At 48.2% G+C, this 22,296-nt stretch overlaps 2 protein-coding genes across 2 annotated transcripts; both read right to left on the bottom strand.

Moving 5' to 3' along the window:
- Positions 1 to 17,324: 17,324 nt before the first annotated feature.
- LOC144097727 (presenilin-1-like) lies at positions 17,325 to 18,644 on the bottom strand. Its single transcript, XM_077630367.1, has one exon. It carries the CDS (start codon positions 18,642 to 18,644, stop codon positions 17,325 to 17,327), a length of 1,320 nt encoding a protein of 439 aa, XP_077486493.1.
- An 862-nt stretch (positions 18,645 to 19,506) lies between these two features.
- On the bottom strand, positions 19,507 to 19,953 carry LOC144097726 (uncharacterized). Its single transcript, XM_077630366.1, has one exon. It carries the CDS (start codon positions 19,951 to 19,953, stop codon positions 19,507 to 19,509), a length of 447 nt encoding a protein of 148 aa, XP_077486492.1.
- Between the last annotated feature and the right edge of the window lie 2,343 nt (positions 19,954 to 22,296).

Raw genomic sequence — 22,296 nt, 5'->3', positions numbered from 1 at the left:
CATACGCTGTTTCGTTTCTAGTGAAATAAGGCGCTGTACTGGGCTATAGTAAGTAGGCATCAAAAATTTTGAAGCGGCGCTTGTGAGCAAAAAACCAAACCACTCACGGATAAGGAAGTTAAGTGACGCAAAAACCGTTAACTAAAATTTTCAATAAAAGAAACCCTTTAGGGGCGTTACATCCTCCTATAGGAGGCAGATACGGTACAAGGAAGCAATGGTATGGAATGAAAGATGATAAAATTCAGCGCTAGGTGTTCACGAAAAATAACATAAGTTTCGTTCCGTTGGTTTCGTTTCACCGTTCTGGCCTTGCCTTCCTAAGCGTCTGCGTTTTCAGTCTTCTGGAGCGGTATATGTACTGGGCACGTTACGTGAAATCGTCAACCGAGTCGTCTGCGCATCCTCTCTCCCGCTCTTCCCTCGCCGTAACCATACGTGACTGTTCGTCACACGTGCGTGAAGCAGGCCTACGCTGCTCCCCTGCACTTAATGAGTGGTTACTCCAAATGGTTAGTTCTGCATTAACAGCGAGAGGCATTCACTAGAGCTGACCAGAGGCACTGATGCGAGTGTACCGGCATAAAGGCAACCGAAGTCCCACCCACACTCCGACCGACAGCAGCTTTCCGCACCGCCGGAGCAGCCGCTGCAATTCGCATCCCCGCAAGGGCAAGCGTCCAGTGGTGTTTATGCCATAGCGTACACAGATCGTTCGGTCGAAAAGCGGTCGGCGCAGTCGGCACAGCGTGTCGGAAATAATCGGGGAGAGCGTACAAAAAATCGTATCATGCCAGCCACTTGCCATAGAATGTTCTGGATGGTGTCATACGCTTTAGCGTCTCATGCAGCATAAACTTACTAGTTAGATTAGAGCATAGCTCGTGGCAGGGATTCTTGCCGGCCACCTATAATCGGGGACTGCGTAAAAAAAATTGTATCATGGTAATTTGTGGTTGTAGAGGTTGATTATTCATTGGTGTGTGATAGGTGATGACGAGTGAATGAAATCATTGCAATTATTTGATTAATTAAAGAAATAAAAATTTAAAAATTGGAAAAAGTGGAATTATAATGTGTCAGAATGCTCAGAATGAAAACCCAATGCTTAATGGTAATTAAGACAATATAGAGTGTGTAATTGGTGAATTACCTAATTGTAACAACTGAAAAAAATGAAAAATGCGTTCAGAAGTTTCAAACTGCTCAGAATGGAAAGCCTAACCCACTACGCTAGCGCGTCATATCCTTAAAGCGAAGCTTAAGTGTACCCTCCAATTTTCTTCCGAGTGCAAACTTCAAAATGCCCGTTTCTTTCTGTTCAGGTTCGCAGCCGGGTGGGCCCTCTTCGCCACCCCAGCTGCGCTCTGTGCTCAAATGCCAGTCACCGCCTCCGGCGTCTCCCCCAACTGAGGGACAGCCGGCGGCGTCGGCCGTCGTACGCAGTGCCGTACACGCGGCGGCTTCGGCGGCCGCCATGCTGGGCACCCTCGCGAAACGCAGCAGGAGCGCCGGCGATCGGGAAGACCAACTACCGGCTCAGCGGAGGCTGTCCCCGCAGGGACCTCAGCCAGGCGGCGATCAGAGGTCGGCCGCTACGGATTCCCACACTCTTTTCCTGTGCGAAAACTGTGCCTCGGCGCGCAATGCAATGCAAGTTATTCAAATACCCTAAAGGCCTCAGGGGCATTACATAGGGGTATAACAACAGTAAAAACAAAGCAACAAAATTTTTTGCGATAAGTACAAAATTCGTTGGCCGGTAACACCATGTTCAAAAGCATCAAACACCAAAATATAAAGACGCATGGCGACAAACTTTCAAGTTTTCTTGGAAAGCAGTGCTTCAACAATAATGGAAAAAAATAGAATGAAGGTTACAGCTCGAAGTGGCGTTTTAGGGCGGTTGCAAACGCTTCGTAATCATTGGCCGATGCAGTGGTGCCAGGGATTAGATTCCATTGACGGATGGCGAGGATAAGGGTAAATTCGTAGTAGAATGAAATTCGTAGTGTACATGTGTTTCACTAGCTCTAGCGAAAGAAGGTGGCAGCTTTTCTGGAAGCCTCTAAAGCCTTTTTGAAAAAATATATATATAAATTGGTGTTACTTCTTTCTTTAAGGATGGAAACTTGACGTATTCACCGCTCCTGGTAGCTTAGCCGGATACGTTTAGCGGTTAGCTTGTTGAAATTGTATGTCGTGGCTTGACACTAGCTATCTAAATAGCGTTCTTTCATATGCATTGCCAGATACTGAAAGACAGCTAAGTTCGCAAAGCCCAGTCAACAGACTCTCCGATGAACTTAAATCTACCGGAATATCAGTTTTCCAGAATATCAGAATATCCAGAATATCAGTTCTCCATTGCCTACCACACAAATGCGAATTTATTCGTGGTCGTGATAAGTATTCATTAATTGGCATCTCACCGTCCCCTCATATACTTCTTGTCGCCTACAAGAACTAGTCGGGTGTTAATTGTGTTCGAAGCGTGCCGATGTTCAACTTCAAACCTCCTAATCTTCTAAGTAATCAACACCATCTTATCAATATTCAAGAAATAGGTAGGCAATCAATCCATTATACCAATGCTCCAGATAAAGGTAACCAGGTATCAATACGTAAGGTGACCTTTGCTCTGCAGTGAACTTAGCACTATGTTAGATGTTCGGGACAACATAAGTGCATTTAACTCTTAGCTCTTACAATGAATATGACCGTACAACATGGAGAACACCACGCAAAGGGCAACGAGAAACATCGGTGGGACATTTGGAGCCCGCAAGCCCAATCACCTCGAAATGAGCGCTAGGAAAGGATTTTTAGTGCAATACTTGCCCCGATTCCGAGTTCATCGGGCGTGTGTGTTCCAAGCTCACCACGAATGCTACTGTAGCGTTTTGTTCGGCATTCATCTTCCTGTTATTCCTTGGTATTCATTTTAAAAATTGAGCGCTAAACCCAATTCAGTCGTCAAGCGCCAACTAGCCCTTAATTGCCTTGCTAGTGCGGCATTGTTGGTTCGAGAGTGTTTACAGTGGTGTTGATGAAGTGATGCTTATGGTAGCAATGAACTGCGTCAGGTTCTCCGTTGCAACAAGTGTCCGTCTGTTTCGGCGAATACAGGCAGCCCATAGAATCGGAAAGCTCCTCAAAGTCCAGCTCGCTGACGCCCCGCGGCAAGCAAGCGTGGAACGCCCTGCGCGCCGCCGGGAATCCCATGCCGGCCGTGTTCGTGGCGCTGCTGGTCCTCTGCGCGGTGCTGCTCTTCGGCGTGGTGGGATACATGTTGTTCGCGCCCGGCAGACCGAGGAAGGGCAACGCCAAGCTGCGCGGGCCGAAGGTGACTACTGACCCCGCCGAGATGACGGAGTGGAAGCTGCCGCCCATGGAAAAAGGAAACCAGGCTCCGTCCGCTGTTGTCCCAGCGATCACCGTCGGCGGGAATGGAACCGGCGAAAGCGCAGGTCCCCCGCGCCATCACACTCCTGCAGTCCAGAACGCGAGCTTCAAGGTCGAGGGAGAACAATCTGGTTGAAATTTGCGCACCTTCCGACAGAATGTACAGCATTTTTGTTATAATGTGTTCGATTGCCTTTTGAATACAAACGCTCTTTGCATTTCGTGGTTCTGTTCAGTGAAGCTTTGCCTGGTAAGCCGGTGGCCATGTAACGTGCGTTGTAGGAGTCTGTACACTGCGGCCAGTCAAGGTTGGTTGCGCCACCTTAAGGTCTACCTAGCTCTAGATCACTGGGTATAAGCAATGAGATGCCCTCGATTCTGACCACGCAGTAGTTTAGCATAACCTATTCCTAACTAGAGAAGGTTCCAGCGCGTAAGCAGGTCCTCCGAAAAGCTTATTAGCGTTTGGGTTTGCAACGAGTTCATTCTTAGTTCGTAGTTGAGGTAACCGTCTCACTTTAGAACAACACTGGGGAAAACTGCGCCCATTTAGTGTTCTTAGTAAAAGTCTATTCTGTGACTTTTTCTGACTACGTTGGCTACAAAAGACGCATTTCATGCCATCAAAATTGAATTTAAATTTTGTTCCAACTGGCGATTCAAAACCGTGACGTCGAGGCTGAGACGTACTCCGTGGGGAAGTGAATGGCGGTGGTGACAACGTATACCCAAGCATCAGAGACCCTCGCCTCATGAACGTGGCGGTCGCATTTCGATGCAAACGAGATTCTAGAGGCCCGTGTGCTGTGTGGTGTCAGTGTACTTTAAAGGGCCCAGTTGGCAGAAATTTTCGGAGCCCTTAACTAAGGCGTCCCTCATAGCCTGAGCCGCTTTAGGACGTTAAACCCCCATGAAACAAACCAAACCTGTTTTGACGTCACCACGATTTGCTCAGTGCAAACACGGCCGGTGGTGGCGGTAGCTGTATTTCATGTTCCATCTTTTCTACTTAATAGATACTCCGTTTTGAGTGAAAGCCGCCTTTCTGCCATTCGAACACAGTGATCTGTTTACATAGGCCAACATTAACTATTCCTCACTTTCATGACACCCATTAAAACCTAGTATAGTACTTCGTTTATAGTCTCTTCGCAATTCACTGCACACTATCTGCCCCTCACTATCACTACTCCGTTGACGCATATAGCGCTCGCCGTTGACGCTGAATTTCAGGACATATTTAGGAAGCTTCCACAAAATTTGTACGTGCGGCCCCCAGCGTGAGAGCCCTTTTTTAGGCGGCGCAGTGTCTTGCGGCCGAGAGTCTAAGCGGCCTCGTAAGTAAGCAGGACCTTTTCTTGCAGCACTAAAGACCAAAATTTTTCTGCTTACTAAGCCGTGCGCTCGCCCAAAGCTGCAACGTTTGTGCGGCCCCGCGGCGAACAGTTGGGAGAAAGAAAAAACAAATTTTCTTGTACTCTCAATGACCTCTGCCGCAAAGTACTACCATTCACAATAGCGCATAAACTTCTCATTACACCTGATCATCTAGATCACACGCATCGAAGAACAGCAGAAATGAGACTTCGAGCCGGAATCGGAAGGCATGAAGCAAGCACTCTACAAACCGACAGCCGCCGCGGTGATTCAGTGGTCATGGTGCTCGGCCGCTGGCCAGAAAGACGCGGGTTTGATCTCGGCGACGGCGGTCGAATTTCGATGGAGGCGAAATACTGCAGGCCCGTGTGCTGTGTAATGTCAGTGGACGTTGAAGAACCCCAGGCGGTCAAAAGCATCCGAAGCCCTTCACATACGGCGTCCGTCAGAGTGAGTTGATTTGGGACGTTAGACCCCATTTAGCGTAGACCATTGGTCGCAAACTGACACGCTGGAGGAGGTATTTAAAGGCTTTAAGTGTGAACTCCAGGGCCCACCAATAAAACGAATATCTGAAATGCAGCAAGTATGGACACCTTTCATGAGCTAGCAAGCAACTAATATGATACCAAAGACGTTTTACATAACACGCGCCAGGCTTCATTCATCGGATTACGGGACTGTTAAACATAGATGAGGATCGCTTCCTTTTCTAAGGGCTGGTGTGCAAATGAGCCCATGGTGGTCAATTATATTCCTCCACTGATATCGCCGATGTATGCGAAATCACAGCTACAATGAAAAACATGACTCGTGCCGACTGCGCAATTCTCACGCCAGTTCGAATATCGCAATATCTTATATAACGCGCACGTGCCGCTTTCGGCTGCGATAGTCTGCGGAACCGTCCGCATCTTGTATTTACGGATAAGGACACTGTGATAGCCAATATAATTGTATGCTCGCTTTAATAAAACTGCGGCAGCAAGCACCGTAGCGGTGAAAGTAAATCTGCAATACCAATATCACACTCACTGAAACTTTGTTCTGGGCGAGTTGGTACATCCTGATTCTAGAAAAGCAAATAAAGAATAACAGCTCTAACAAATGCAAGCACAACACGAGGGACGAAACACTAGACACAAGCGCTAGTATGACGTGTTGTGAGTCCCGCGGAGCGACCATTTATTCCGATATATATTTGTAGACCATCTGCGTTTCGAAACAGCATTTTGAGAAACCGGTTTCGACAACGTTGGGACTACACGTGCTCAAGGAACGCAGATCCCCATAATCGCGGCCTTTTGCCGGGCCGCTTGCTTTTCAGGAGGTCTTCAGCGCACCAGGGTCTCGTTCCTTTAGGAGGGCTTTCAGTTACAGCTGCTTGCCTCACAGTTGCACGAAGCCATGAGAGCAGATCTCCCTATAATCTTTTTTTGTCAAACATGCAGCAACAGTCGTCGCGTTTTTCGCCAAAAAAAAATGTGAACGCCTGATTGGGTTGCCCTATACTCAGGCGGAATCTATTTCAACGTCCAACGGCACCTTTACAAATAACTTCGGCTGAAAAAAAATGTGAAATTTTCACCTTTCAATGCCCACATCATATCATAGTTACGCACGCCAATTATTTCCCGCTCGATCAAATATGAGCGCCGTCTCTGATTACGCGCCACAATTCTAGTAAACCCAAGCATCTAAGACGACTTCGTCTAATGAAACACACAGCAAATTCCTCTGAGGAGAGGAAAAAAATATCGCGGCTTATTGTGCCACATTCAGAAAAATTATGAAAAATAATGAGGCATGTGCACTGCATTATGCTGCTCATTATTGAACGTTTTAAAAAAATGTTACCAAAAAAAACCTGCTGAAATATATTTCTGCGTAACAATCCTCTTTGTCCATGCCTGTTCATCCTCGAGCATATTTTTGTTTTGCTCAGCAAGTTTTTGTCGTCCCGAAAGTGCACAGTGTTGAAACGTAACGCGCCTGAATAATCCGAGTTTCTTGAGGTGCTAGCAGTTTTCATTGTTCCATCTGAAACATCGTATATTTTTTTATTTTTTATTGGCATTCTTTTCTCTAACTTAAATTAAATTAAGTTTTCTCTAACTTAAATTTCTCTAACTTAAAATAAATAATAAAGGAACTTAACACATCAATTATACCTTCCAAGCGCAATGCAAGAGGACTGGAAGAAGAAGAAGAATAACTCTTGGTCGAGCAGGACCTCATCACCTTGTCTGCGGCGTTAGGGTCCACCAATCTGGAACACTGTCCGATGCGGAGTACGTTCAACATAGCCATTACGATCCCTTTCTTCCTCAGGACGTACGCTTGTGACCCGCTGTCTATAAAGCTGGCCAGGCGGAGCCGCCTTGTCTTGCTCTACAAAGGCCCGACCAGGAAATGTTTACCACGACCGCATCCACCACACAGACTGACTCCTCCTCGAAAACGCCTACCAAGGGAGTGCTGAGCACGATACGCAAAGCGAAGGGTCTCCCCGCTCTGGCCTTCTTCTGTGCGCTCATCGTCATTTGTGCCGTACTCGTGGTGGGCCTCTTGCTGTACGTGCTCTTCGGCACAGATGAACCGGCCCCCGCTGTCAGCACTCCGCCCTCTGTGACTCCCGATGAAGAGGATAACACGACGACTACCACCCACAATGGCAACGGCTCGCTGACGACGCCGTCTCTCTCCAATACCACTGCTGGCGGCGCAGCCAGCACTGCGGGCAAGAAAAATACCGGACCAGTCGCAGCCAGCAAAAGTAGGACAATAAGGAGCGTCAGTGCCCGCCAACGTCAGCACCAAGACTCCTCCAGACGCATCTATATCCCGATCTTGCCAGACCATTCGGAAGAAACCGGCGTTTCACCCTCAGACAGTAATTCAACCACACTGCTTAACGAATACAGTCTACGACCCGAAATGATCACCTCAAATAACGCTACCGGATTTATCAGCCAGCAAAACCTTGGTCCATTGAACGCAACCCAAACGTACTCGGAACGAAAGATTGCGGCGTTAGGAGCCCTGCTCGGGCTCGAAGAATCTAGCAACCGCTGTCTGCCGTCAGCTCCCACCTCGATCGACGATGTTACCACTGCCAGTTCATCAAACAGTAGCTCTAAGATAATCACTACAGCGGGAGTCACGAATAATCGCAGCGGCAACCTCGGGACATCGCCTCCAGTCCGTGTGTCGCACTCTGCGTACCCGATTTTTCATGCTAACGGTACAGAAAGTCATGCGCGAGCACAGACTACAGAGACTACCACGGAAAAGAATACGCTGTTTAACTACACTGCTCCGACCGGCGTTTCTGCAAGCTACATTGAGGGGACTGTTACGGTGGCTAACACATCAGAACGCCAACCTCTTGCTGGATTTCTGGCGAAAGGCGGCCGTGAGGAAGCGTCATCTGAAAGTTTTGTGCCTGATCGAGAGAACGCAATTGATTTTTATGATATTGATCTAGACGACAACGCTCAAGATGTCGCAATTGCACTTATTGAGAAATAGTGCCGAAGCGCGTCTCGTCAAACCCATGCGACAACTCAGGACTCGCATTGTAGCTGCTCTAGTTTTGCCACTACACAGCTGACACCGCGAGTCCAGCTTACAGGATGAACAAAGTTTCTATAGTCGCATGTATTAAATATCAACAGCAGTAATTCTGTAAACGGCATGTCCGCGTCTCATATGATTAGCGTATGCATATATTTTTAAAAATTTTTGCTCTTTTGACTTAATAAAAACCTCCACGATGATTAACATAATTTTAAGACTACAATGCGAGAGCATTGTCGTATCCTGTTATGGAAGAACTCCTTCCCCTGAATAGATTCAATCATCGCGGAAATGCCCCATTTCTCTTCTGGCGCAGTGGTACGGCGTTTAAGAGATGCGCCACTGCCCTGGCAGGTGACTGTTTAAAACACAGCCACAGTGAAGAAGATGATATCCAGATTGTTCGTATTCGGGAGGCTATATATCTCTCGAGCCATGAGATGATGCGCAGTGCAGCTGAAAATTGCGCACAGTTTATTTTGAAAACAATTTCATTGTCACTTGCCGCTCGTGGCAGGTGGGCCATATCATAGTCCTTCAAATCATTGAAGGTCTATGGCCATATGAGTTCTCGTGGCGCGAACGTAGGGAAGCCGGCTTTTCTCGTGAAATAGGACTGCATATCCAACCAATTTTGCCAAACCAAGGCAGAGCCGTATGGAGTGTGCCTCTCCAACAGCACCACAGGTTCAATCTTGTATCTAGGACACTCGCGCAAGAGAACTGAACCGAACTCAAAGAATTGGTCTCACGTAAGTCTGAATTTCGGCAAGTCTAATTTCGGCAAGCTTATTCAAGTATATGGAGTGTTCTACGCTGTCATTACCCTCTTCCGATATGCAGAGCGACTAAAGCCGCTACCTTTTTCTTCTCTACTGCAACCCTAAATCTGCTCTTCAAGTCTATATGAACTTTTAAAGATCTAGCATCCAAAAATACACCCAATCCGAGCGCCTCCGGTGGCCTGTAGTGCCATAACCTTATTCGCGGGGCGAAAATTGTTCAGTAATTTTTGCCTAAATTTGGTGAGATAAAAATCGGCCGAATGTTATCGATGTGGAAACCTGTCCTACACTCCTTGAGCAGTAAGCCAATTATACTTAGTTGCACGGACCGGGAAATGTTCCTTTTTTTCTTAGTTTCACCATAGTAATAGTCCTTGAGCAGTAAGATCATCGTGAGGCCGCCACACTGTCTCCAGAGGCCAGTTCACAATATTAAACAGATTAAAGGTAGAGCATCGCACAAGAGTTTTCAACATACCGACTTTGACCCGTCGCATCTAGGAACCGCAGGTTTCAGGCCAGAAATTATAGAAAGTAATTAAAATGCGTCAACCTGGATGAAGTCTGCGCGCATCGTCGGTAAGACTGACGGAAGCACAAATTTCATCCTCGACTGCCTTAAGTGAGTCATTGTTTTCCGACTGTTTACTCTACAAGGCACCCTGGCCAATCCTTTGCTGTGGGTACGAGCCACCCTAACAGAGAACAGCAACAACCGCCGTCTGCGCTTAGAAGAGCAAAGAAATACGTTGCGCTACATTAATAAGTTTATGTTTTCCTTCCTGGAGATGTAACACCACTAGTTTTGTTATATGAGAGGTCGGCTAATTGTGGCTGCGTTTCATGAACCGGTACAAACTTTTTCGATTACTTCGGCTGGATAGATAAGTCTTCATATTTTCATTGTGCTCCTTCTTAGCTTTACCCACGATGTTTTTTAGTGAAGCCACAAAATATTTGTAATTCTTCTTATTCCAAGGGCCTGGTTTTGAAAAAAACGATTCCAGGCAGATTTGCTACGACGATATGCTGTTTCACACTCGTAATTCCACCACTGGTAGGGCATTTTGTTACTGACCATTGATTGCACAGTGAAGGCGGAACGCTCAGGGGCATCTAACAAAGAACGATAACTTCATGAGCACAATCCGAGTTATCAGATGATGCAATGAAGTAGAAATAGGAATGCACTAGTTTTTTGTAGGAGTACGTGGTCGACGAATTTCTGTGCTGAAGCAGTCGCCCTAATGGGACAGGACACTCTACCGAGCGTTATGTGAAGTGGTCGCTGGACGTACCACACTCCACTGTGGACCATAACGAGACCCTCACTATATCTTCTGCCAACATGAAATCTATGACTGACGGAGAACAGGCAGGCATGTAAGTTATGCCTGGACTGTTGCAGCAGCCACGGCACTTGCAAACATTTAGATCCAAAGAACCCGCTCGCATACATCTTAACAAAAACCGCAAATAACGTCATGTGAAATTAAATAGCCAACCATGACCGCTCTGTACTTAGTATGCAATTGTTCGTTTAAACAACCTGTCCGGAGGGCACCTGCGGGGAGACATACATTAGCAATGCTAGGGTGAGCGAACTAGAAATGCAATATCAACAGCTAGCAGCTTGCAACCTGGAATGTTTTTGAAGAAACTGATGCGATCAAGATACCACCCGGCCGCAGTTCCCATCGACTCTGAATGCTCGAGAAGTATGGCGATAAAATTAAATACTTGGTGAAAGCCAAGTTCCTTGAAGTAAAAATATGTCGATTGAACGGCAGTTCTGCTGTAGAACCTTCAATCCCGCAATGATTACTGAAACAGCCTCTTTTAACACATCGGCCTTATGCGGAATGTAGGAGAGCCTTTCTTGCCGGCAGCGTTTAAGTGGCCAGACTTCAACAAATAGGATAAATCGCGACGCTTCTGAGGACTCGCCATCGAGAGTAAACGGTGGAGAGTAGGAGTCTGGATGGAGAAACCAGGGACACTAGGGGAAAGCATATTGGCGGTACTGGAGTGCCAAATGCTGAAGATTCAAACTGAGTTGAAACGACCTGAGAATTGCATTTCACATATGAGCCACAACGCCAACAAGCGATTTCTCAATAGCTGAAACTAAAACCTTTGTTCAGACCGTCTTTACATCACAGCAAGATGTCCTAGCGAGGCCTGCATAAGAATGCCTTTTCCTATCCAATAGCGCATGGGCATCTTCTCTGGAGCACCTCTTGTGCTGTGTGACGACCAGGACTCTCTGTTCATCGGAACTTTTTGCAGAGTTAGTACCATCAGATGGGAGTTGCATTGACAAGGACTACATGCAGCCGCACCAGATGTGCGAAAGATCTGAGGAGTGGTTGTCCCTGCAATGTCGGCATTGCGACGCCGATTTGCAAGCTTTGCTGCTGTGACCAAAGCGCCAGCAATTCCTGCATTGCAAAGGTCGAGAATGTAGCAGATCGACGCGGTACAGTATGGGCTCGGACGAGCGTGAAGGCAATGCAAATATAGCGATCACAGATTCAGTCGGCACACGAAGCATCAGCCCCTCTGCTATAGCAGAACTTTGACATGATGCCATGCCAGTGTCCTGGACGTCTTCAAGAATTTTCCGAGGAGAGGTCTATGGGAACACACCGCGGATAATACATTTAGTGCAAGGAAGTTTTTATTCGGGTACGAAAGGTTTCAGGCGTAAAGACGCAAAGCATGTGCCTTGCTACAAGTCCGCAACGCGTTGCACATCCGAGGATTTGCACAGAATGGATCTCCTGCTGAAAAGACGAACCTCAGAAATTTCCAGGGGGCGGCTGGCAACAGCCTTCAGCTGCTATTTGATCTTTTGGGTCTTTTTTAAGTATTAGAGCTCCATCTGCAATACGTACAAAACGCCACTGTACTCACACTGACATTTCTTCTGAAAGATTCTAGGGGCAAGCATTGGGCCGGCGATCTGGCGATGCAGGCTGTCATAATCTTAACTGGGGAGGCTAAGGGCAATGCTGGATGCCTAAGGGAACACTAATATTTACTTCCGCCAAAAAAAAAAAAACACTTGGACAACCCTCCAACTCGTGAAACAGCCTCATCAGAGAAGACAGCAGAGAGGAGTCAGCAGCAGAAGTTAGCGTAATCGAAGAGAGGCAGCATATTCGCTTATAAGCATCACAGCGCTAAAACTGATTTATTATGTGATTGCAGTTAGGCTGTCGTCTTACTAAAAATGGCCTGGTATTCAGTAACAAAATTCTCTAACAGGGCATTAACCTGATGATATCATGTCGTCCCGTGACCCAAAATGAACAATCAGAGAGCACCGCGAAATTTGAAATTCTCCACGAAATTCCGTGATTGGTCGAGACAGGTCATTTCACCTTATTGCACCGTTACATCCTGGCCGCAGTTTAGGGTGTCCACCTGGCCATCGTTGTTAAGCTCGGTGAGGCTGTCACCTGCCCTCCGCGTCGCTGCGCATGAGACTTACGGGAGCTCGGGAGCAGCAGCCTGAGCCTCACAAGCCCCATCGGCGACTTTGTTTAAACAGCCACCTGCCGGGGCAGTGGCGCATCGCTTAAGCGCCTCACCACTGCACCAGTAGGAGTATCAGGAGTACCCGCGGTACCTGACCGCGATTGAGAGGGTCGGGACGTCATCAACACCGTGTGACCACCAGTGAATCAATCGTAGGGCACATCCAAAGTTGAAAATGTGAGGGCCTCCAAAATTTGGAAGTTGGCCCACCCCAAACAGACCCGCCGCGGTGGCTCAGTGGTTAGAGCGCTCGACTACTGATTCGGAGTTCCCGGGTTCGAACCCGACCACGGCAGCTGCGTTTTTACGAAGGAAAAACGCCAAGGCGCCCGTGTGCAGTGCGATGTCAGTGCACGTTAAAGATCCCCAGGTGGTCGAAATTATTCCGGAGCCCTCTACCATGGCACCTCTTTCTTCCTTTCTTCTTTCACTCCCTCCTTTATCACTTCCTTACGGCGCGGTTCGGGCGTCCACCGAGATACGTAAGACAGTTACTGCGCCACTTCGTTATTCGAAAACTAATCTTTAATTATTGCCCACCACGAAAAAAATTCTAACAACCCCAAACACTTTATAAGTACGCCGAGCCCCGAAAATACGTTAAGGTGGATTAGTGGGTCGGAATAGTATAATCGCATATGATAATCAATTGGAAGGCATTCGAACATCCTAGAAGAGGACTTATGCATACCATATAAGGAAAATGGAACCGGTTCTAATCGAAAATTTGGCGTAAAAATCAAAAGAACATGAGACGCACACTGCCAGGATAGGAAGTCCACCCATCCCAAAACTATAATAGTCTATTGAAGATCAATAACGAGATTTGTCCATCCATCTACTGTAGACACCAGAGAAGACCTTTGAACAGGCCATCTAAATGAATTCGCTTTTCCTTTAGGAATGTGGATAAAAAAGACCCGGTGCTTTTTTAGACTTATGTCTATTCTCCTACTGGCATTTTAATTACAAGAATTGGTAAGATGCCTTTTATTCTTTTACACACCTCTTGCTATGCCAATTTCAGTTATTTTGTACCATTCACTGTGGCTCCAACGCAACGCTTGAAAGCTGGAGAGAAGAAGGAGAAGAATCTATGAGCCATGAAGAGTGATTCTTGGCCGATCCCAAGTATGAGTACGCGGTATTTTTTGTTTGAATCTTCAGCATTAACATCGTCTTCTGCTTCGGGTTCATTTTACTAGTCGCAGTAACGAGCGCGTGCAGAGGGATCTGTCCGTAAAAGCCACGGTCCTTTCTGCCCTGCAACAGGACGCCGCCTTCAGCCAGTTGGAAAATTCTCTCTCAAGAAATGAAGTGCTGGTTAGGGACACGGCTGCCTGAGCGCCACACAAGAAATGAGCGCCAGCACCGGGACACACACTGGCACAACGGAGGTCTCAAGAACTACACCCTTAGATTAGTATAAAAAAGATGCATAGAGACACCTTTATACATATGTACAGAGCCCTCTGTCGGCGCACAACAATTGATGACGGTAGTCAACAGAAGTGAAGTCAGGCCGCTAGATACATCAGCGAAATGTAACATTCCAATAAAAACATTAATCTACCTGAAATTATGCCTGTTTTCTAGATTTCTCCGAAAGGGTTGATGATAATTTACAAGAGACAAATACTGTATTTTCATTTTTTGCTGCACTTGTTCAATTGTGTACCTCCTCTTACTGCGGCTCCACGTTTATCCCTCTTGAAAGCTGACTAGAAGAAGTCGAAGAAGCTATGAGCCATTGATAGTGTTTCGCTTCTTGGAGGTTCATTCAGGGAGGTCTGACCGCAACGGATACGGTCTTTTTCTATCCTGTGCCAGAACGCCGCCTCCAGTAGTCCTAAAGCTTTCCGCCAACAGATGAAGCGCGACGTCGGAACTCAGCGGCCGCTCGGGAAATGAGCACCAGGACACACTCCAGCGCAAGTGAGTCCACCACGAGATCCACGCCTGTTGGAGGACTGCTTAACAAGCTACGCGCTTCTCCACGTGTCCCCGCTTTGGTCTTGTTCGGCGCTGCCCTCGTCGGTTGTGCCGTCCTGGCCGCAGCTCTCCTCATGTACGTGCTCTTCACGCAGTCCTCCAAAGGCCCCGCCAGCGCCTCGCCGCCCGTCGTTATTACCCCGGACGAAGACATGACGGCTACTAAGCCCCAAACGACTGAGTCCCACCACAGTAGTCCCACTTCTAGCCATACAAGCGCCACGGCGAACACTCAAGCCACAACGCCATTCACCGCCACCAGAGCCGCAACGTCCACTCACTCATCTCCGGCGGGCACAGATCGACCCACCGACAGCGGGAACTCGACTGAGAACAGCGTCACGTATGACAGTACTGGCACAGGGAGTGAATCTGTGAACAGCTCAGATGAGGTAGTTATGTATACCTTTGACAAGATACTCGTCACAGGTGCCGAATTCTTCACGTCCTTTGCCCCCATCGACGAACCTGATAGCCCTGCTAACACCTCCGATATCCTCAATGACTCGACAGCAAGCAGCGATGCGCACACTGACAACTACGATACATCGTCGTCAGACAGTGATTACAGCATTCGTACCACCGAGGAAAGAAACACAACTGAAAATGCTACACAACAAGGCAGTGCAAGAAGGGACATGGAGACAACACAACCGCAAGGAACTGTGGCAACTTGAGAAGTTTTCAGTCGCTCCTATATTAATTCTTGAAGCACTTAAGTATACATCATGCTATATTACAAGGAAGTCTAGACTTAGCGAACGTGTGAATTAACGCCGCTTCGAAAGTGGCCACGTCCTGTGATGCCTGCGTTAAACGATGGCACGCCAGTAGTATACAAATGTTGATTCTTTTTCACTTGCTCACGAATTGCACTGAAATATTATCGTCGATAGCTCCTTGTGATGTCATTTAATAAAAAACGAGAGTCCATGCAATTGTTTTACTCAGTATAGTTCGGTCAGTGTCTGGGAACTAGTATTTTATTTAGCCAAGTGACTTTTATTTCTATCGTGTAAATACTACCATAAGCGCCCTGTCAAAGCTAACGCGGTGTTTACAGTTGTACCGCAGGCACACTATTTCGCAAGGTGAACAACGGTTGTTGATTATAAAAATTCAGGATGGAGCAAAACTATTTTGTTGCAGTGAAGCGCCCGAGCTCCACATCAGCGCTTTAGACAGAGTGGGAAGTTCTTCAATCGCAGTCCGTATAGTCTGATGAGATCAGACCCGTTTGGAAGCAGCGATGGACTTGTCTGCCCTTCACGAGCTTCCCTGAGGAATACCACCCTGACAGGGAAGAACTTACGATGCATTGTGTGGCAGCGCAAAAAAAAATAACGAAGCACAGAAATTACCACATAAAAGCGCGCTGACTAGCATTTAACTACAAGAAACTAGAAATATATAATTCCTCTCTGCGTGCTGCCATATGCGACGCCGCTTCGGCTCACATAACGCAAGCTTTTGTTATATAAGTAAATATGGTCCAAACATTTCCTATCCTTACTGTCTCCAAAAGGGATTCAAACTCTTCGCAGTGATGTGTGCTTTCGGAGCTGCACCAACACGGTGAAAAGTAGGGTTCTCATTGAGGGACACGGTAAATGTTACACATCTTTCAGTTCAAGTCGAACTTGTCCTGTGCAAGAGAGCCTGACATCACCGGCCACGACCGCAAAGCGACAGCGAGCACACTGTTTTCTGTCACCAGCTTGCTCCCGTGTAGCTTCTGTTTCCCGTGTTGTTGTTTTACAAAAGGTGGCACATGCCCACTGGGGGATCGGTCAAGAAACAGGAGGCAGAGGTTGCTACTCACCTGCGCACGATGATAATGATGATGTCATCAGGCTTAATGGCACATACCCCCAACCTGTACATCATCCTCTGCTCTACGTACTCTTCATCTTCGTCGCCCTCTCTTCTCGCTTCTTCTCACAGGCCCATTTCCTGACCAATATTTCATTAGCCTCTCTGCCTTCGTTTCATTAAATTTATGTATCTATCTTTCCTTACCCCATCGCTTCTTTCTGCCTCAGCAATAACCCCGCAAATCTTACCCACTAACGGTACGCGCTAGAATTCAGAACGCTCGCTGTGGACTGCCGAATGGTGGCACAGCATGGGATTTCAGCTGCATCGACGCTTCCATCACTAGTGCGTTACAGCGCAGGTGCGGACGCGTGTTTTCAAAATTGCTTCACTGGATCACTATGTGTCTCTTCTCTGCTGCTGGTTGTTTTGACTGCAGATGGCAAAAACTCGGTGACGCAAAACTACACAGAAAGTTCTCAGTGAAAACAGATCGGTAGTTGCGCTCCTTTCTCTCGGACAAGTTTTAGGCTGACATTCTGCCTGGACAAAGCTAGGAATTTGTGTAAATGCAAACCTTGCTTCAGCGTGCAAATACACGTCGTTATAACATCAATCAACCCTCTCTGCCTCAAGAATGTTACTGAACAATAGGCGACCGAAAAAAGCACGCAAGGATAGATAATCCCGTATGTGCGTGTACCTTTTCAGGCACGAGTACGTCATCTATCTTCTCTCAAAGAGCCTTCGACCGTCTTATAGTCTTTACTACACTTTTTTGTCGTTAACACGCATGGAGGCCACTATGGGAACAGGTGTGAGCTATAGCTAGAAAGCCAACGCGTCCATGTTATCCAAGAAAGGTTCGATGAGATAAACGCTTGAGAAGTAGGCAGTGATGCCCAAGCTGATTGAGAAAGGCAGTGCAGGCAAAGGCTTTTGCAGCAGCACCAGCAGAAATAGCGTGAGAAGGATGCCTACTATAACAGCCACGTAGCAGGCGATAACGGTGACCACAGTTCCATGCCTTGATGCCTTCCCCACAAGGACACTGTAGAAGATGAAGTCGCCGAGGCCCATCTTCATTCCCCTCTCGCTCGAAGCGTCGTCCAATATTTCCTGCTGTCTTGTCGACTTCGTGTTTCGGTGTCTGCGAGTGCGGTGGCCTCGACTGTTCCGAGGGCCCTTCCCACCTTGAGAAGGATGCACAACAGGAACATCAGATGGGCCAGGGTGCGCGTCCTGCGGGTCGCTGTCTAAGGCACCACCCGCATCCTCTGAGTTCGGCATGCGCGTTGAAGGCAACCCTCTACCCTCCTCTTCGTCTGCATAATCGGCTCCCGACGGACCTGAAGATGGTTCCTTGTCTCCGTCCGTGCCGCTCGTTGCACTAGTGGAGCTGTTAGGGTCGGATGCGTTAATTATTTTTGGTGCCTTTCTACTTCTTCCGCTCACAGCGCGCAGTGCCTTCGATAGTTCACCATATACAACCAAGTGTTGTTTGACATCTGGCGAATTCGGCCATGAGTCGAATATTTCCTCCTCTTCGTGGCTCGAAGGCACTAGAAGCAAGTGCCTTCGTAAAAGGTCAGGACCCTCTGAAGCCAGATTCTTTGTCACGCCCTGTGTCTCGGACATCGACTCTGACCCTACCATAGGAACTGCCGGTGCTTTGTCGGCACGTAAGCGCATAGCGCCGGCAGCGGCCACTGAAGAGGTTCCAGGCGGAGCCATGCTGATCGAGAGCTCGTCGGCGGCGTAGCACCAGGCCGAGGAAGTGGAGAAGACCAGTGCCGGAAAGAGCGGCTCGTTTCGCTCCTTGGCCGTCTCCAGGAGAATCCGAAGTGGGCCCACAATGCAGAGAACCGCGAACACGTCCCAGATCGAGACGAGGACAAGGAGTATCCAGGAGGTCCACTCCGGGAACGATTCCTCTAGGATCATGGCCATGAGCACGGACACGTACACGAGGTAACCCTGTTGCATGAGGAAGGGCCCCTCGTAGTACAGGGCCGTGATGCCAGTCACGCCCACGTTCCATATGAACACAGACCAGCTCAGGTGGTCCAGCGGCAAGTTGAAGTAGAAGGCGATGCGACCCATGTAGTAGTAGCTCGTCAGGAAAAGCAAGATGGTGGTGCCAGTCATCATCCACGCCTGCGTGGGCACACGCGTGGTTTCAGACGTGGTAAACAATTGCATTAGCGTGTTGTCACAAGTTCTCACGGCTGGAAGCACATAACGCTGCCTTTACACATTCCCTATGAGGGATTAAAAGCGTAGACCCCTCATAAATGTTTAGCAACTAGCTAAACCTGCGAACGGGTGAAATTTGTGCAGCTTCGTGGTTATGACGCCACTCGTATCTCGTGCGCGATTCCTTAAGGCGCATATAGACAAACGGTTAGCTGTAGAATGACAACCATACACTTCGCAATAATGATCATAAAAAGGGAGGAAAATGGGAGGAAAGTGGGAGACGGAAGGAGCATATAGAGTAAAGCTGGCTCGCTCTGGGTAGGCCCAAGGCAGCAAATGAAAATTAACGATGACATCGATTCCTAGCCGAAAGCACGCCTCGTGAAGTCTCATTTATAGGCAGTCAAGCCATCTTTTCCACCACATTTTTTTCAACTCTCTGTGCTCCGTGGAATTATCATTGGCGTTATAATTTAGTACAATACTTCTTCGCAAACAAATACTAATCCATTGACACACTACTTTCATCTGCGAGGTTATCCCTACTCTCATAAGCCTCGCGTCTTTTGTCGCATGTGGTAGAAAATCGCTAGTAAACCTCTTTTTGTAAGTGCTCGCCTCCACTGGAGTTCGTATGGAAAGAATGCATTCGATAAAATCAGTAAGCTGTGAACAGACACAGCATACGAAATGCAAGTACAGCGTTAGATGAATGAACCACACTTAATCGCACTGAAGCAGTTTGAAGCGGAGAGCAAATTATTCACTTAAACATCTGCAGCATCGCGTAGAGGCCAACACTCAAACGCCACTAATAAAACAGGCTTGGCGCCAAGCTGCTGGCCTGTATGATGTTGTAGTGGCCCCTCTTGTAGAGGAGCACCAGGACGACGTTGACGATTACGATCATTGAGAGGAAGCTGAGTGCGTTGCCGAACGAGTTCATGAGCACGACGCCCTCGGCTGCCGCCCCGACGACGTCGGCGCCCTCGTCCGCGAAGCGCGCGTAGCCCAGCTGCAGGGCGTCGTTGTGGCTGTGCCGGTTGACGCGTATGAGCACGCTCACGCTCAGCATGCATATGGAGACGGCCACGATCAGCGTGATGACCTGGCGCAGCAGGTGATCGTACAGCTGCACCAGCAGGTACCGCACTCGTTCCACGTCTGGAGGAGGTGCGGGTGCAGAAGCGGCGACGACTGCCGGCTGTCCGGCGACGCCGGGCGCAAGGTTCTCATCCTCTCCGACGTCGCTCGACATTTGCCTGGAGCCCGCAGAGAACGCTGACAAATGGCTCCTTTCTTCTTCTCTCTCCTAACGGCCTGATGGCACCGCTCGAGGATTGTTAATGATGATAGTGACCAAAGTATGGCGGTGTTTCAAGTTCTGCGGTTCTGCGATGTCGTTGGCGTAACACGAAGGAAACATTAGTTGCAGAGGGAGTTAATCTAATTTGACGCCCTTAACATACTTACCAGATTTTGATTGACTATGGAATCGGGTCTACAGCCTCCCTATTTTGCAAACTTTCGATTCCCGAAAAATGGCAATAATGATGACTCTGATCGTAGCAGTAATACACATATTTTCCTTTGCGTCATAGCAACCAGTAGTGTAGATGTATTTTCAACCAGCGCCTCAGAGTTGGACTCCTAGTAATCTCTGCGCCAATTCTGTCTGTAACAGGTATATCGCGGTCTATGCTACCAATATGAGCTCTAAACACATGTATTGTTGCGGCAAAGACCAAGTGGTCTAAGTTGTCCATAGTCAGAGCTCCTTATTCTTGGCGGGCGTTGGTTTCAATTCAAGGCGTACGCTTATTTATTTCTGTGGAAAATTTCGGCATTGTTCACTGTGCGAAATCAGTCGCGAGTTGGAGTGCTCCTCAGCATAGACTACCGACAGTGAGAGATGTGAGCATTTAACTTTGAAAGGTGCAAATGGGAAGCGCAAGGGGTAGGTGGCAGTGCTAAAAGAGGGGAGAGGGACGATTTTGGCATGGAGGGATGACAGGCATTCTAGACAGCACAAAGGTTCTGCTCACATTTATTCTTCCTCATCGACACTGTCGAAACATGCCCCAGTCATTTGCTATCACGGGGTCTGCCAGTGGCCACGACGTACTATATGAACAACACAAAGACAATGGTTGTACTGTGCAAGCGGTTCTTTAATTCGATTATCTATTTTGCTTTATTGTCCCTCAGCCTACCTTAAGACTAAAAGCCGGCGACTGACAATGCGTGCAAGCTGTATCCTTTGACGTGATAATGAGCAGCTACCAATTATGAAGCGCGGAAAGACCAGTTAAAGGGGCCCCAATGTAGTTCTCGGGAAGACGGACAGGCTGCATGCCATGCCGTTAACGAATACATAGAGGAATCATTCAGACACCGTCCTCTGAGGAACACTGTCGTCTCCCTTTCCGACGTGTCTTTCCGGGTTCGATTCGTAATCTTCGATTAAATATTTTCCACCGATCACTTTCTTCTGTGTGGCAGCATAGTGAAAAAAGAAGAGAGAAAGGATGTGGCTGTTTTCCTTTTTGAAACGAAAAATCTAGGCTTGTGGGCCTTTTTGGGGAGAGGAGGTACAAAAATAAAAAGAAAGATCTTGTAACGCATTGCTCCGGCCGATAGTTTCAGAAGTGATCATGAGTTTTCATTTTCTGTCTTTCGACAGCAGCATTTTTTGGCATTTAACCGTCGTCTGGTTTTTCGCAAGTTATTTGTGGTGTTCTTTTTATCAGCTCTCTTCAGTGCTCTGTTGCAGCTTATTAGGATTTATCGCTTATACCACAGTTCTATTTCCGAACAGAAGAGCTCGTTACGTGGAAACATGCTTACTAAGAAGAAGAAGAAGAAGAAGGATACATGCGGAGTGCTGCCTCGCCTCGCCTCGTCGACTTGCAGGTTCAACCAACCCAGCGGTTCGTGGCAGACTCCGAGAGGGGTGCTGAGACATGGCAGACCCTTCTAGCGCCCAAGCCGCAGAACCAGAGAAAGGTAAACCGCAGCAATCGCTCTACTTCGCTCGGCATGCTTGGTGGTGTAACGGGTGCGCTACACCGTTTGGCGTGCTTCTTACCGAAGAGATCGTTGCTTCCAGACGCCGTTTATTACGCTCTACGGACTCTACGGTCTCTACGGACTTGTTTGTGTGTTAGTTCATTGGCTTGTTTAACCAAGCGTGAAGTGAAGGTGCGAGGGCCTTAAGAAACCACTGCACCTTTAGACCTCTTTTTCACTTCCTAGTCGTTCGCTGCATGCCACAGCCGATGCTCCAAGCGCGAAGGCGCCCCAACTGCGTCCAGCGCTCAAGCCTCCGCCGCCCAGCCATGCGCCGCCAGCCGCCCAGGACGCAGTTACGACGGCAGCCCTGCCGGTGAGGGCGCCCATCGGTGCAGCCACTGCGGCGGCCTCCACGGCGGCCTACGCTGCCGCCTCGACGGCCGCCACTCTTGCCTCCCTCGCCATGCTGGCGAGGAGCACCGACGCGCAGGCCAAGGGAGAGCCATCGGCCGACTTGGACGACTCGGAGAGCCATCGGCCGACTTGGACGAGTCGCCGCAGGCACCTGATCAGAGGTGAGGGCTCCGAG

This window comes from Amblyomma americanum, chromosome 7, assembly GCF_052857255.1.
Source record: "Amblyomma americanum isolate KBUSLIRL-KWMA chromosome 7, ASM5285725v1, whole genome shotgun sequence".
NCBI lineage: Eukaryota > Metazoa > Arthropoda > Arachnida > Ixodida > Ixodidae > Amblyomma > Amblyomma americanum.
The sequence above is the reverse complement of the archived record's forward strand: the minus strand, read 5'-3'. Positions and strand labels throughout refer to the sequence as shown.

What these genes read in the sequence shown, in the direction of transcription:
- LOC144097727 (XM_077630367.1), bottom strand. Translation starts at nt 18,644, where the DNA reads ATGACTGGCACCACCATCTTGCTTTTCCTGACGAGCTACTACTACATG.
- LOC144097726 (XM_077630366.1), bottom strand. Translation starts at nt 19,953, where the DNA reads ATGTCGAGCGACGTCGGAGAGGATGAGAACCTTGCGCCCGGCGTCGCC.